The sequence below is a fragment of the Chenopodium album genome, chromosome 3 (genome assembly GCF_948465745.1).
Source record: "Chenopodium album chromosome 3, dcCheAlbu1.1, whole genome shotgun sequence".
Taxonomy (NCBI): Eukaryota; Viridiplantae; Streptophyta; class Magnoliopsida; order Caryophyllales; family Amaranthaceae; genus Chenopodium; species Chenopodium album.
Genome location: NC_137836.1, coordinates 60,020,736 through 60,036,276, shown reverse-complemented (window position 1 = coordinate 60,036,276; position 15,541 = coordinate 60,020,736). Strand labels below are relative to the sequence as shown.

Below are 15,541 nucleotides of genomic sequence, written 5' to 3'. Positions count from 1 at the left end.
TGAGCAAAATTCACACGGATGAGAACATCGCTGATCCGCTTACTAAACCCCTTCCAATGCCTAAGCATGAGAAGCATACTAGTGCAACTGGATTGAAGCGAATGATGTAATCAGAAGTTGTTATTTGTTTTTGAGAAAAATAAATTACATGTGTAATACATTCATTTGCAGAATTATGTTTAATCAGAAATTATCATTTCTTTATTTAATTGTGGTTTCAATATTAAATAAAATGTCCAAAATAATTATGAATTGTTGGGCTCACTAGGTTAATGACCTTTTGAATGAAACCCCACAAGTGAACAAAATTCATACATTATTTAAGTTCCTAGTTCGAAATCATTAAACTGGACATAAATGATTTCGATTTGGACTAGCATGTTAAGATTGATTGGATAGCGCAGTTTCATGGGCTATAGGAGCCTAGTGATGCTCGGTCAATCACATGGATATGCATGAATGATGCATGATCGAACCATAGACCTACTTTGAAGTTCAAGTATAGAGCTTCCGGATATATTAGTAGATTCCTTTGACATGAGTGAAACATTGATCTCATTCAATGGATGTTATAACTGTGGTACATTCAAACGTCTTCCCGTAACTGGAGATTATAAAGGTGTTTCCTGGTTATTTCAGAAGTTGAGTGGGAGCTTTGGTTGCCACAAGATTGGATAGAGTCTTCCTATTTAATTAGGAATGTGTCTTATTTTGGCCTCTTGAAGAGGGAGAATTCAGAAAATGCATGGCCGTGCTCAAATGTGTTACATAGTAACCATTTGTTTTGTAATTCTAACTCAGATTTCAAGAAATGATTTGTAGATTAATAATGATTACATAAGATGCAATCATATTATCAAATCGACACAAAATGACTTAAGGAATTTGAATATTGCGCACTTGTCTCAGACAAGTGGGAGATTGAAGGAATTGTGTCTTCGATAAGTGCAATTACTAGATGTATCAAGGATCACTATTATGGAGATAATAAGTTTATTCTATTGGGGCGTCATCCTCTGTTGCTAGACTATGAGAGATGACCTTTGGGCTAGTCAAATAGTCCAAAGCCCTTTAGAGTGGATCCTATATTGGTCACACACAAGGGTAATGGGTTAAGCAAGTTAGAGGCCCATTAATGGGCCTCATGAGCAATTAATTAGTCATAAGTATGATTGGGCTAAATGTAGTTTGAGTGGGATTAGGAATTGGGCTTGGACTTGGACTATTATTTAGAGATATGATCTATAAATAATAGTCATGCCTAGGGTTGATTAAGGAAGTCACAATTAACATACAGTGAATTGTGAATCTAAGCAACCAACATCCAAAAAGCCCTCATCCCTCTCTCTCTCACTCGCACGCCTCTCTCTCTCCCCTCTCACCCACGGCCGGCCACCCCTAGTGGCTCACGTGGTGTTGCGCGGTGGTTCTTGGCTAGTTCATTGTTCGTTCATCTCCGTAGAAGGTCGATAGAAGGGTTCTTTCGCGACTAACTAGCATTAGTGGAGGTCTTAATCTGTGCCCGTGGACCAAGTAGAGGAATCACGTTTGAGGTTCTTTATCTCCCCTTTTGTTCTTGCTCGATCACCGTGGAATCACGCTTCAAAGGTATAATTCTTACTTCTTTATGTGTTATGCATGAGATCCTTGGTTTGGTGCTATGTGAATATGATTCATGTTATTTCCGCAATTAGTACCTATAATCTCCTACAATTTTCTCTCTCTCTCTCTCTCTCTCTCTCTCTCTCTCTCTCGATTCTCAATCATGTTACAAATCAATAAATATTTTCTCTAATCAATAATTATTTTTTCTATGATGAATCAAGGTTAATTAGATTATATTCAATTTTTTTAGAGTTTGAATAATTACAATTGAATTTGAGTACAATTTCTGTAAAAAAAAAATAATAATAATAAAAAAAAAAAAAATTGAACATATAGTAATATAAAAATGAACATTTAGTACACCAAATGTGAATATTTAGTAAAAATGAACATATTTCAACAATTTATTATATATTTATTTTTCGTTAATTATATTCAATGAATTTGAACCTATATAAAAATCATGTTCATTTTTTATGTTCATAACTTTTTTTGACATGTTCAATTTTTTATACTAAATGTTCATTTATTTAAATTGTGCATATATTTTAATTTTTATGAAATGTTCATTTTATTAGGTTGAAAGTTGAAATATAAATAACCCTTTTTTAAAAAATATTATGAATATACTCATTTTAGAAAATGAACATACGCATTCAAAATATAACATATGCATTGGTTCAATTTTTGAATGCGTATGAACATAAGCATTTTAGAAGGTGAACATATACATAAATAAATATAAACTTATGGATTTCAAAAAAGTGAACATATGCATTTTAGAAAGTTTACATAAGCATTCAAAATATGAACATAAGCATTTAAGAAAGCGAACATATACATAAAAAAAATATGAACATATGCATTTCAGAAAAGTGAACATAAGCATTCAAAATATGCACATAAGCATAAACAGACAAGATGAGAACATTTTATGAACATTAGCAATATCACAAACTATTGGGTGCATCCACCCACACCCAATGTTTGGTGCGGCCATTCTCCATTTTCCGCCTTTTCACTTTTCTTCTCCTTGAAAATCGGAAAATTGAACCTTTCTCTCTCCTCTTTCTTCTACCAATTTGCAATTTACTTGGAAGCAATTATGGGTTTGCAATTTTGCACTACTAATTTCGCAAATTGCGATCTCAAATTCACGAATTGCGATTTGAAATTCATGATGTGCGAAGCTGCTGCCGGTGGTTGTGGGAATTGATGCGGTGAGGATGTTGTGACTGATTGTGGAGTTTGTTTCTGGTGGCGATTCGGTGCAGGTGATGGTTTGATGGTGGCTGTGTGCTGTTGTTGTTGGAGTTCGGTGGTGGCTTAATTGCGGGCTATGAGGGAGTATATGAGGCGGCCCGGTGGATTTACGGTTGCTATTGGTGGTGCAATTTGGTGTTGGTGAATTGGGGGAATAGGGGAGTTCGCTTGGTGGTGGCAACCAGTGTGGGGGAAGGAGTAAGAGCGAACTTTGTTGTGATGGTGGTAAGGGGCGGCGGCAGGGGCGGAGAAAGGAGTGAGAATGTGGTTGTGGTTGTGTTGGTGATGGGTGGGGGCTGCATAGGATTAGAAGAGAGAGAAAGAATGCATGGGGAAGAGAGAAATGGCCATTTTGTGAAGAAGACAACATTATATCAGCCAACACTATGTTATATTATGTTGTTAATTATATAAGAAAACAAATGACCCATATTAGCTAATTAAAATAACATATAAGCCAATTTATGTCTGATAATATCATATATTGATAAACGTATCAGCTAACAAAAGAAATCTATGAGCCAACAAAATATATTTATTTGCTAACAAGAGGAGTATATCAACCAACAAAAGGTATTTATCAGCTAATAAAAGGAATATATCAACCAACAAAGGATGCATATCAGCCAACAAATGATGCATATCAGCAAATAAATGCAACAAGTAAGCAAACAAAATAAACATATTAGCTAACAAAATGAAACATATAACCCAAATATACATATCAGCTATATCAGCCAACTAAAGAAACATATAAGCTAAATTATGTCTAATTTTAGCCAACAAAAGGAAAAAAAAAAAAAAAAAAAAAAACCACATTAGCCAACAAAAGGAATATATTAGCCAACACAAAAACCGTATCAGCCAACACATATCGGCAACGAGTAAAATATATCAGCCAAGCCTCTCGCACCAAACAGTTCGTGCGTCCGTACGCACGCAATACCTTCTCTAAGAATATTTATCATATGAACAACAAAACATTTTATGAAAATAAGGTATCCGTTTGATTTCACTAAATTTTTTAACAATTCCAATAAAATTTCGAACAACAGAATACCGAACAATATTCAAACAAAAATAAGTGATATTCACATAAATTCAAAAAAAAAATAGTGATATTCACAAAAATTTACCTTTTATTGGGAGATTCCGTTTGATTTTTCATCTCTTCTCAAATATCCATAGCGTTTTCTCATATTGTAAGTGAGGTAAAATCACAGAGGAGAGAGAATGAACTTTTTTTTTATTTTTTGAGAGAGAAAATTACAATAAGGAGAAATTGAATTTAGAAATTAAATTTTGAAATGACTAAATGATGTTTTGAAAAATTATATTTCAAAAAAATATGGTGGTTGGAAAGTGACCGTTTTTCTGTAAACTTTGTGTGTGTGAGCGGCATTTTTGTTTGAAACGCATTTGTAATTGGGCTCTTAATGCAATTAGGCTTCTTAATAGGAGCTAGAATAGCTGTTTAGACCAATTGTTATGTGAACCCTAGGTCAACAAAATAGCTGGACTTGAACAATGGGTGATGACATCTATTTTTTTTTTTTTTTTTTTTTTTTAAATTTATTTTAATTTTCTAATTTTAAGAAATGGTTATGTAAAGTATTCAAAAAAGGGCAATTGCTTCTAATCAGGGCATTTTGAGGGGTGATTATTTTCAAAATTTCCAACAAAAATTGAATTTTGTTAGACAATTCTAATTATCTAACCGGTACAGTCATGTAGACTAACTACTCAGACGCCACCCATTTTCATTACATAATCTTGAAAACTCAAAAGTACATAATGGCCCCTAATTGCAAAACATTAAACGGAACACCGACAGCATAGAATTTTCACAGTAGTAACTGACTGTACGGAAGCAAACGCAAGAGACTATTCAACAAAAATGTTCATCAGATTTGAAACAAGGATATTATTTACTCAGTTGGCATCATAAAGGTCCTATCTAAATAGTTGATCTGTCCTTTGTCCTACAAGAAATGCACAGACTTTAGCAGGATGTAGCTTCCAACATGTATAGTAGATTCTTCTACTCAAATGTTAAATCTTTGAGGCACACTGTCAAAATCGTCGAAGTCAAAGCGTTGCCGTTCTTTCCCAACCTGTTGTGTACAAGGCCAGTCATCCATATCATTTAGTTGCAGTAATGGACTAAGGTTAGACCAGCATCTTCACACAGACTAAGACATCAAATTTACCTTTGCCAAGTACAGTGGATCACACGAAATCTGTTCATCTACAGAAGCTAGTTTCTTTGATAGAGCCATTATCCTTCAAAAAAATTTCAGGAGTTATTGACAAGCATTTTATGAACTAAATAACAGTTCAAATCCCTACATTACAACAGTAACTTACGGAGATAAGCCTGAAAAACAAATAATATCTTAGCATAAACTAATAGAAACCAGAACTGTGCAGTGCCAGAACGATAGCAACTACAAATTTCAGCAGTTCAGCTACTGCCCTTCATCATTTCATAGTGTAAAATTACAGCCAACCAAAACCATAGAGGCATAATACCAAAAACAAAACTATAAAGGCAATAAAATGTAACGACCAGCAATGATCTACTGATAACAACTCAAACAACTGTGACATTGGACAAAATCACAAAAATATACATAACTTGAAGAAAATACCTCTGAATGGAGCTATCTATGTGTTCAATCATCTCACATGTTTTATACTGTTCTGGGTCCTCGAGGAATCGAACCATTCCATCTTTCTGGTTGATTGTAGCATAAATATGACCGTCTTGAATCTGATAAAAAGAGATTACTAGTGTTTGAATGAATAAATACATAAGAAAGCTTACAATAGATAATTTATTTTTGATGACCTACAAAAACTAAAGATGTTCGTGACAACTGACAAGCCAAGCATAACAAATGATAACAGCAATGTCTAAAATGTCCACAGCCATTAAGGCTCCAGAATTGTATAAATAGTCTAATTTACCATTTGAAGTACATGCATCTCTGCTTCCTTGGGACTGTTCAATTGCACTGTATTGGCTATATCTTGAAGAGATAAAGTCAAGTATGTTTGAGTCAATCTCTGGATATTTCGCTTATATATGGATGAAACAACCTGCTTCACCAATCCAAGGTTGTTATCCTGGAAAACAGATAGAGAAAAGGTTTGTAAAGTTTAGCCCGCTTCCCACTGATCAAGTATATAATGAAGACTAGCTCACAAGTCACCATATTAATAACTCACCCCTTCAAACCTGTCCTTGTTCACCTGAACAAATGTCTCTAGCTCAGCGATATTCCCATTGCTGTAACTATTTACTAGTTCAAGGTACACCTGCATTCAGGTAAACGCGACGAATTTCACTGAAGTAATATTATGAAACACTATATTTCAAGATTATCAAATGCATTTAACATTAGCATGCCGCAAGGCGAAGGCGCGCGCCTTTTCTATGCAAGGTGCATGTATGTATATATTTATTTCAAACTATTTTTTACTTTGCTTGTACTTAATACCAATTAAAAAGATTTATAATAAATTAAATAATGATATATGTAAAGCTAAGGTAGTCTTAATTTGAAAAAATGTCCATCATTCTTCAATTTATAACTTCAATCTTAGTTATTTTCCTTGAGGCGCAAAGGCGCTTTGAGGCGCACGAGGCACGCGCCTTCCATAGGTGACTAAGCCTCGCCTAGCTAAAGCGCATTTCCCAAAGCCTGGGAGAGAGGCGTGCCTAGGCATGCCTTAGGCGCGCTTTTTAAAACCAAGAAAGGAGAGCGCTTCCTAAGCCAAAGAGTACGAAAGCAATACTGTATATGAAAGCAAACTTTAAACAAAAAAGGGCCAATGATGCACACAAGGACTAGTGTTATAGACAAAAGATAACTGACTCATGACACTCCAATCAGGAGCTTTGTGACAGAATATGTTGGCTATCAAATCAATGATAGCAAAATTTGATACAACATGATAAATCAGCTCAAAAATGTATTATAAAAGTTACAAGTTATCAGGGCTCATTTGTATTCTTTTTTTATTCTGTTTTTTTGAAAACTAAAAACAAGAAACAAGAAAAAGTAGTTTGTATTTGTTGTCAGTTTTCAAAATTGTGATATAAATTTGACTAATTTTCATTTTTTCAGAAAATCATATCATATGGCTTTTTTTTTATTTTTTATTTTTTTATTTTTATAATAATAATAAAAAAATAAAAAATAAACTACAGTGATACCGAATGAACTCTTAAATTCCATGTTCTAGTTCATCAATCATACTTGCACAAAACAAAAAAAAAACTGAAAACTACAGTGATACCGAATGAACTCTTAAATTCCATGTTCTAGTTCATCAATCATACTTAAATACTAAAATGTTGAGCTTCTTCACTTCAACTTATTTTAAAATTTTTTACTTGAACTTCTCAGATTTCGATAAAAACTTCTAGTACTTAATACTAAACATCTTATCTGCACACTCATAATAATTATGATAACTACATATTTGGAAAGTATGCAGAGAGAAGAATGTAACAAGATCTCACTTAATAATTCTTCTAATACATTAGTATAAAAATACGGTCAAAGCTTAGTCAGATAATTACATCAGATCAGACTATGACATACCAGACTTCAATAAAATCAAATCTTCACTAGTTATTTCAGGTGGAGAACAAATTCATTATCACCCTCTCGCAGTTAGGTTTGAAAAACATGTCCAGGCACCAGGCAAACCAAGGCATGGGTCAGGGGTATCATGCACAAAGCTAGACAGCTCGTGCTTCTAACTTCCTTTCCCAAGGCAAAGCACCTAGGCTGTCTTTTGTTCATATGTGAGAGAGAGGAGAAATGACTTGGAAACAAATATATATATATATATAGGTTAAAGATTATATTTCAAATTACTCACCTTTTAAGCCACACTTGAAATCCTTCATAAGTAATCACTTTTATCAACATTAAGTTTTACAAAAAGCCATCGAAGCCATATTCCTTGAATATTCATATAACCTCAAGTAAAAAGGACAGCCAGGTCCAACACCATGACGTTTACTCAATCATAGCATCAAAGTCAAAGTGGTGTTTATATAGGGCTGGCAGGAAAAGAACAGGTTCCTCTGTTTGGTTCAATGCCCCTTTATTGGGGGGGGGGGGGCGCATTGAACTCTTCCCAAACCTCATGAATCTCACTTCTACCTCAGTCAGTCAGCCCTACAACTCCCAAAAATCATACTGTAACTTGCATTCTCTAAAGACTTCCCTCCAAAAATAATCCATATTGTTTCATGCTCTAATGACCTTTCCTTCATTGTCTGGAAACCACTAGTTGTTATCTCTTTGGCATCTAGGAGCATTATTAATCAAATTATCATCATATCATGTCCGACAAAAGCAACAAAACCATGACTTTGGACCATTATCATCATGTTGTCAATTGAACTTAGTTTCTTTTTCCTATCTCTGTTCTTATAAATCAATTTTGAATTGATTGTGGTGGTTAGGATGTATCCAATGGTAACACAAGAAAAGTATCAACTCAAGAAAAGAGTACAAATAAAGTACTTGCATACTACAAACAAACAAACCAAAAAAAAAAAAAAAAAAGCATAACACACATGATGATTTTATCTCTACAAATGGGAGCATAATGCACATTACATGAAAGAGCTCCAAATCCTATTCCCAAAGTTGAAAATATTTGAAACAGAAGGATCTGATTTTACCCACTGGCTAGCTCTTTTGGTCTTTCCTTGATAAGTTATTAGGCTACATTAAGAGTTTAAGGCATGCCTTAACACTTGGAATTTGTTTCAAAAACTGATTTATTATATGGGTCCAGAGCAAGTTTAGCCCAAAGTCTTAAGACTTGGATGTGACATCATTTTTGGTGGTCCCAATTGAAAATGATGTCATCAAGTTCTTGTTAAGAATCACTAAGATTTACACAAATTTATCACTTTAGCCCTAAGACTTAAATATTTGACATATTATATGTAGAAAAGTGTAAGGAAAAAAAAAAGGATAATAAAAATAAAAGTGAGGTGTGAGTAGTGGGTCCCAATCTCAAGTCTTAAGTTGAGTCTTGAAGTTTCAAGACTCAATTTGAGACTTGCTTGAGATTTTTGAAGAAAAATGGGAAAAGTCTTAAGCATAAGTCTTAAGACTTAAAATGATGATGTCACCCCAAGTCTTAAGACTTGGGCTAAACTTGCTCTAAGTCTTTTTTTTTTTTTCCCCTTCGTAGTGTGTTAATTTTTTGCAGCAGATTAAGGCCTTGTCCGTTTAACCTAATAATAAGTCTTAGGACAATTAGGTTCAAGTTCAAACTAAGTCTGAAAAAGAGTTACCAAGAGTTCTTTTTTTACTACTACGTCCTTAAATTACATTCAAGTTAAAGGTTATCTCAAGGCAAATAATTCTACACAATGTCAACAAAGTGCTAACAGATTCAGATAAGTTCAGATGCAGAAAATTTAATGCAAAAAGAACAAAGCCTTATTTTTGAAGCAAGATTAGATAAAACTCAATTTCCGGAAGTTCACTGTTGATAGAAGAGGTTCTATGTCACAGTTATGTTCTAGTTATGACAAAACCCCAATAAAAAAAACTCGGAGATTAGAGGTGAAATTCAAAACTCAACTTAAAATTTAAGGTGTTTGGCAACGTAGGGGATTAGGTAGAGGTGAGTGACAAGGGTAGTGGTTGTCAAATGACACAAAATTTTACGATGCAAAAAATTATAAGTAGTGGCGCAACATTTCTACCTTCCATTTATAGCTTTCTACCTTCATGTAGTATCTCTGTAGTTTCTTTGGCAGTAATCAATAGGTTTGATTTATGTATAAGTTATTTTAATGTAGATTAAAATATGGTACAATATGAAAATTTTATAAATATTGTTGAACTTTATTGTGGTCAATTACATAAAGTATTGTCGTTTACTTTTTCCATCGTTTGAAAGAGTGTATAGTACACATTAATTGTTCATGCCATCTCCTATCGTAAAGTCATTATTGTATAAGGTATCATTAATAATTTCTTGAAAGCTAGATAGCATAACAAGATTATTGTAAAAATACATTAATTTTGACAAATGATCATTATGCGAAACAATGTAGAACATTAAGTATACGAATATCATTACCTTTACACACCTTTTTAACGTTTGACTTTATTATTGAAAAAAAAAATAGATGCACTATTTTTTAAATTTTTTAAAAAAAGGTAATACTGAATACAACCATAAATTTATAATCAACCGTAGCGTGGACCTGTAGTCAAATATCATGTACTGTGACTGAAGGTGGTAGGTGAAGCATCAGCAAGTTATGAAAAATGTCTTTCCCTCTCCCTTCCCCCAACCCCATAATCATCAAATTCTTGTCAACAGAACAAAGAATGCAATTTCTTTACTCATGTGCTTAACATTACCTGAGTTAGATTCTTGATACTCCTTTGAACAACCGTAGATGTATACTTAGGAAAATGAGTGTTGAACTGCCACCAGACATAAAATTGTCAGAGCTAGCACCTTGAAATCTAGATTCTGGGTACCAAAGAAAGAAATGCAAACCCACTAATTTACAGAGATAATTACCTGCCCATGGTGGATTAGTGAAACCAATATGTACTTTTTGTATGCTTCAACAGCTATTGCATTTAATGTAGACATGGGAGCAGTAACAACCTGCAAAAAATATTGTAATAGCACCATAATCACAGGGACTAAGAGAATAAACTGTGCCTTAACTCTCATCATGCATAACATGAAATTTAAATTTACAGAATAAAAGCAATTTTCATAAGTTGAGAAATCAGAAATAATATAGGACTCTAAGTCAAAGAAAAAACTCACATTGCGAAGAAGCTCCAATGCTTTCTCAAACTTCTTAAGTCCAATACAGATCATTCCCCTACCATTAAAAATCAAAATACTCAGTTCATCACAATTCAACAATCTAATTTGATTGAGGTGGGTGATTTTCACTCACAATGAAAGCTCAAATAATTTCAGCTTTTTTATCCAACAAAATCTCCAAGTTAATAATATAATGAACAAAAGTAATGCAAAGAAAAATTAAATAAAAAAAAAAAAAAAAAAAAAAAAAAAAAAAAAAAAAAAGCTTTTTTATTCAACACAACGTCAAGATCTCCAATCTAAAAATAGAAATTAACAAAAGTAATGTAAAGGAAAATAAAGAGGCACTTGTTAACAATAAATCTGAAAAAGCAATTTCTCTTTCAGATGGGAGGGTACACCATAGAAGTTCCCAAGTCCAGTGGAAAAAGTAAATAATTTCATCTGAATTCATAATAAAACTACATTCAAAACAAACACAAGGAAATCTGATGTCTGACATAACTAGACAGAGTCACTTTGAGTACCTCAATCTGCAGAAAGAAAGATAAAGCTTAATAATGTATATGATAAAAATTTGGAAAGCATCTCTGCAAATGGTTTTGATTTTTTTTTTCTTCCCAATGTTGGCCAGTTAGGACCTTAGTGTAGTCATATATCCTCCATTCTTTTTTAATTGCAACGTTGGGGTTTTCAAGCTTGCCAACACTTATTTTCTACCATCAATGCAATTAATTATTTATACCAAATCTAGAAATTCAATTCTGAGCATAACAGTATAGTTGAAGCTTTCATCTCATCAGGCACCACCAGTAACACTATAATCAGTGTAAGATTGATTTTCAAAGTTAAATCGCGCCTAGGAACTAGGATGTGATTCTCTATTCTCAATTCACAATCTCAAATTCTTAATCAAGATAAGGTTGCCATGACTGAATTATCTCTAGAATGCCTTAGTCCATATATATATATATATATATATATATATCTGTCAAAAGATCAATTAAATATCCTACAGGGTTCCCAACTTTCTAGATCCTTAAAATGCATAATGTACCTGCTTTTATTTCCTATCTTTGGCACGAATAGTTAGTCATTAATTCATAAAGTTTCATGGTAAGGGACAAGGTCAAACCAAATTATGTTAGAGAAGCATAGAGATAGGACAACGTCAACAAAATTCAAGACCAATGATAGTAGCAACTCACCCATAGTAACAATAGAGAAATAGATCCCTGGGCTGGTCAACCTCAAAGACATCATCTTCTAACACGGATAGACCACTCTTATAGCACTTTGCTAATATACAGAGAAGAAGAAAGTCGGGGTGCAGAGTAGTCAGATGCTCAGAAGAAGGGCGAATTTTACGGATGGCAGTCAGCATTGGGGCAACACCTCTCATGGGAGCCTCAAGGACTATAAGGTGGTCCTTAAACCTCTTGCAGACACTAATAACTGCCAAAGAAAAGTTTCAAATAGTCAGATTATACCTACAAGACTACCAAGTTTTGACTAAATATATATCCTTATACAAATACGTACACTTATGTTGTGCAAGTTGGATCTGCTCAGCAAGGCAAGAACTAATAAATCTAGCCACCAATAGAACCACCTCATTAGCTCCATCTCTTGATACTGAATGTGTATAAGCATCCCTGTAAATTACATAGATAAAATCTAAGATTATTCTTGAGAAAAGGGAGATTACATGTGTGAATAAGGGAAAAAGAAAATAGAAAAGTCCTGCTTGGCATCATACACATAGGTACCGCCATATCACTATACATTAAAAAAATGATAAAAACAATAAATTCATACAGTACCCAGCTAACTTACAAACATGTTAGGTACTAAAAAAGACATGGTTGAAGCTAAAATGTGGTAAAGAACCACCAACACCAGCTTTTGCACATCTTTTCTAGAACTACATAAAGTGATCCTCTGGATATTTGGCGTTAACAAATCCAAGAGGTTGGTTCTGGATTCATATAAAAAGGATGGTTTTCAGAAACAGCAATAAACACTCTGCCCCCCTGGCCCTTGCCAATTGCCAGGAGATGTCAGTGCATTTCACAAAATCTTCCTCCCATGATTAACTTAATTTTTATCAGTAAGAAGCCATTAGGCATTAATAAACATATATATAGGTTAAAAAATCAATTGTCAGCTTGAATTAAAATCATAAGAGACCAAGCTAGTGTTTCAGAGAAATAGCTAGGGTTTTATTGTAAAATCCTCACTTTGATCCACACCCTATATATTTTTCTTATACTATGTGCCTAAGTAACAAAAGAAATATTGTTTACAACAAAATTGCTAGTCTATAGAGCAATATGTCAACGAATTACAAAGATTATCATTAGCATGTGAATGTAAAGTCAGGGATGAACATAAAATTGCTCTTGAATGACCTAGATAATGAGATTGCAAATCAAGTAGAATTGCAACAAAATTTTAGTCGTTTGATGAGGCATGAACTTTGGCAAACAAAATAGAAGGACATTCGAACAAATCCAAAAGCCTGTCCAAAAAAAAAGGTCTCAAGCTCTAGTGGATTCATGGAAATTAGCAACTCCGAGTCTCGACCTTAACACAAGGACAATTAGCTATAAAGGATAAACAATGCTTCAGGTGTAAGGACATGATCATATTGCTCAGCAATGTCAAGCATAGAAAGAAACCTCAAAGGATTACCAAGCTTTAATGATGCGGCAAAGGAAGAAAAGGAAGAAGAGGCTTGTGTTCTTACTTTGTACAAGACACCACATATCAGGTTTGATAATGGAAAGGATGTTCTCAACTATTGTGGCAAATGGAAAGGACGAAACTTGGCATGTGAAGATTTTGAGGTCTTTACACATGGAAACGACACTACTTGAAGAGAATTGGTAGTGAGAGAGCTTGTTTCGCACAAGTTTGGTGAATGGTAAGCTTTGCTCGATGATTGAGTATAGGGGATAATGTACTAATGCTGTAGCTAGTACACGGTACAGAAGGACTTGGAATTGCCTACTCGTGATACTCAATTGGTTGGATGAAGATGGTGGGATTTGATTATAAAGCAAGCATTGGTAGCTTTTAATTAATTTGGCGATTATAAAAAGTGGTTTGGTTTTATCTGATTCCAATGATAGGATACAACATCCCGAAGTGTCCTTCATAAGATTGGAAAGTTTTACACCATTGCAGGGATAATGTTTACGAGGTAAAGGTGGAAGCTAACCGATTTCATTTATCATCAAACAAATATGAGCCAAAATTGTTCTTACATTCAAAGCTTGAGCTCAAATGCTTATACTTTGATAGAACTCCTAACAATGTGGTTACAAGAAAATAAGAGCCACCGCCCGTCCCCTCCCCCCCCCCCCCCCCCTTCCCCAGCCAATGAAATAACAGCGTGAACAGGGAAACTCGCAGTCAGATTATATATATAATTTTAACCCTTGCCAACACAAAAAAATACTACTTCCTCCTTTTCAAAAAATTGCTCAAAATCAGCCCTGAATTAATTGTGGTGACGCATGAAAAACTAATTATGACTACTTCATTCCAACAATAATTAAAAACATAGCAAGATTCATATGAAACAAACTCAAAACATGCTAAATTTACGAACAATCATATCAGTAAAAAAAAATACTAACTACAATAACACAATGTCATCCTTCAATCCCATCGCAAAACTAATTGTACACAAAATAAAATAAAGTTGGAAATAGAAAGGGGCTTACAATAAGTAGAGATAACCAAGCGAATGCACGGAAGGATCGAGTTGATGAAGAAAAGGAGCCAACCGAGAGGAATTGTGACGAAGAGAGTCTTCAGCTTGTTTGAGGAAAAGGTGTAGTTGATTCAAATCTCCTACGCTATCAGATAGCCCTTGGATTTGCGCCACCAGCTTCTCCACCGCATCCATGCCGACTGTGGGGGTTCGCGAGCATCATACAGTGAGAGGAAAAAACAATTTCATAATAGTATTATTACAAGCAAATTTGATTTATTTATCAACTTCAGCTCAAACAATCACATAATGTTAGGGGAAAAAGGTCCAATTTCATAATTCGGTCCTAACATTAACGAAAAATATCTAATTTCATATTCAATTATATCGAAAAATACATATATGGAATTCAAAACCAATAGTTGAGATTTATGATGTTTGTAATCTAAGAATTTAGAACCAACAGTTGAGATTTACGAACCCTAAACTTAAAGCACTGATGATTAAATTAGACTAGATAAAATATAAACCCTAGATTGTGAAATTGACATGATGATAACAACAACAAACAATTTACCTTAGAAGCTTGTTCAATGGGGGATACCAGCAACAGAGAACGTGAACTGCGCTTTAATGGAGAACGTTGAGTGTGCTTCAATGGAATAACTGAGAGAGGTAGAATAGAGCCTTGTTAAAAGCCATGACCCGCCATAGCTATAAATGGCTTGGATCCGTCTAGTTACAGCGACACTTGACGTTCTAACTTTTCGCCAAGTGTCGTGTCACATTGGATATATTTAAATAGACATTATAAGATAAATAAAAAAGTTAGTTTAGAATTCTATTGGATAGAATTTTAAGATAAAATTGCTATTTTAGAGTTTTATTTTCGATAAAATACAATTGGATTATAATTTTATTTACAAAAAACTATTAGATTATTATTTTCAAAAATTATCATATAATTTTTTTTTTTATATCATAATATTTTTCGGAGTGAAGGAAGTAGTTTAAAGTGTAAAACATACATATATAATACATACTAATCAGTTAAAATAATATACTTCACAATCTAATAGAATTTTATCACTGTGTAGACCTGTCAAT

At 33.8% G+C, this 15,541-nt stretch overlaps 1 protein-coding gene across 1 annotated transcript; it reads right to left on the bottom strand.

Annotated features, from left to right (window-relative positions):
* Nucleotides 1-4,599: 4,599 nt before the first annotated feature.
* On the bottom strand, nucleotides 4,600-15,172 carry LOC145624008 (COP9 signalosome complex subunit 3-like). Its single transcript, XM_081676934.1, has 12 exons — nucleotides 15,012-15,172; nucleotides 14,445-14,634; nucleotides 12,256-12,368; nucleotides 11,922-12,168; nucleotides 10,711-10,768; nucleotides 10,453-10,542; nucleotides 10,287-10,352; nucleotides 6,100-6,189; nucleotides 5,839-5,997; nucleotides 5,520-5,641; nucleotides 5,079-5,151; nucleotides 4,600-4,982 (listed from the first exon to the last, which is right to left on the bottom strand). Exons 2-12 carry the CDS (start codon nucleotides 14,627-14,629, stop codon nucleotides 4,914-4,916), a joined length of 1,272 nt encoding a protein of 423 aa, XP_081533060.1. The 5' UTR covers nucleotides 14,630-14,634; nucleotides 15,012-15,172; the 3' UTR covers nucleotides 4,600-4,913.
* Between the last annotated feature and the right edge of the window lie 369 nt (nucleotides 15,173-15,541).

What these genes read in the sequence shown, in the direction of transcription:
- LOC145624008 (XM_081676934.1), bottom strand. Translation starts at nt 14,629, where the DNA reads ATGGATGCGGTGGAGAAGCTGGTGGCGCAAATCCAAGGGCTATCTGAT. An exon ending in CATTGGAGCTTCTTCGCAAT is followed by an intron (nt 10,543 to 10,710) that starts GTGAGTTTTTTC and finishes TATTTTTTGCAG; the next exon opens with GTTGTTACTGCTCCCATGTC. An exon ending in CACTAATCCACCATGGGCAG is followed by an intron (nt 10,353 to 10,452) that starts GTAATTATCTCT and finishes GTCTGGTGGCAG; the next exon opens with TTCAACACTCATTTTCCTAA.